Consider the following 723-nt stretch of genomic DNA (forward strand, 5'->3'; position numbering starts at 1 on the left):
TTTCAGAGAAAAATAAAAATAAAAATATCGATAAAGTATATATTTTATTTTTAATGTTTGTGTTTTTGTTTTTAAATATATCCAATGTTTAATTTTTTTTTATTATTTTTAATTTAATTTTGTCTCTAACATATTTATTTGTGTCAAAAAATATTATAAAGATTTAATTTACCTGAACTTCATCAGTGCCAAGACAGGGCCAAATATTTCATCCTGTGCTATACGCATGTTTTCCTATACAGGTTGTAATGAATATAAAGGGGGAAAAACCAAAAAAAAAAAAATGGTTAGTTATCTAATATTCTAATTGTTCTGAAACCACCCTGTTTCATATTTTTGTGGAGTTAAAAAAGTCACCTTGACATTAGAGAAAATTGTAGGTTCAATGTAGTAGCCCTTGTTGCCCACTCTTTTACCACCTGTTAATAGGGTTGCTCCTTCTTGCTTTCCAATCTCTATATATGAAAGGATTTTCTCAAATTGGTTCTTGTCAACCTACAAATGAAAAAATTACTAGTCAACTAAAAATAAGTATCATCATAATTCATACTTAGTTAACAAGAGAAAATATTAGTTGATTAAATTTTTTTTTTCTTATATTTATTTTATATTTGAATTAGTGCTAGCTAATTTTTAAATTTTTTAAACTAAAAATATTAATTACTGATAATTTCTCATTACTTATTTTTGTTTTTACATGAAAAATAAAACTAATTATATGAA

The 723-nt window shown here is 23.8% G+C and overlaps 1 protein-coding gene across 1 annotated transcript in view; it reads right to left on the minus strand.

Annotated features, from left to right (window-relative positions):
• LOC107644362 (aldehyde dehydrogenase family 2 member C4) overlaps positions 1-723 on the minus strand; it is a gene marked incomplete in the record, with an annotated part of 15,903 nt that overhangs the window by 421 nt on the left and 14,759 nt on the right. Inside the window, 2 exon segments of the mRNA XM_016348201.2 lie at positions 173-234; positions 358-495. Of these exon segments, the coding sequence (XP_016203687.1) occupies positions 173-234; positions 358-495 (200 nt within the window).

This window comes from Arachis ipaensis, chromosome B05, assembly GCF_000816755.2.
Source record: "Arachis ipaensis cultivar K30076 chromosome B05, Araip1.1, whole genome shotgun sequence".
NCBI classification, from domain to species: Eukaryota; Viridiplantae; Streptophyta; class Magnoliopsida; order Fabales; family Fabaceae; genus Arachis; species Arachis ipaensis.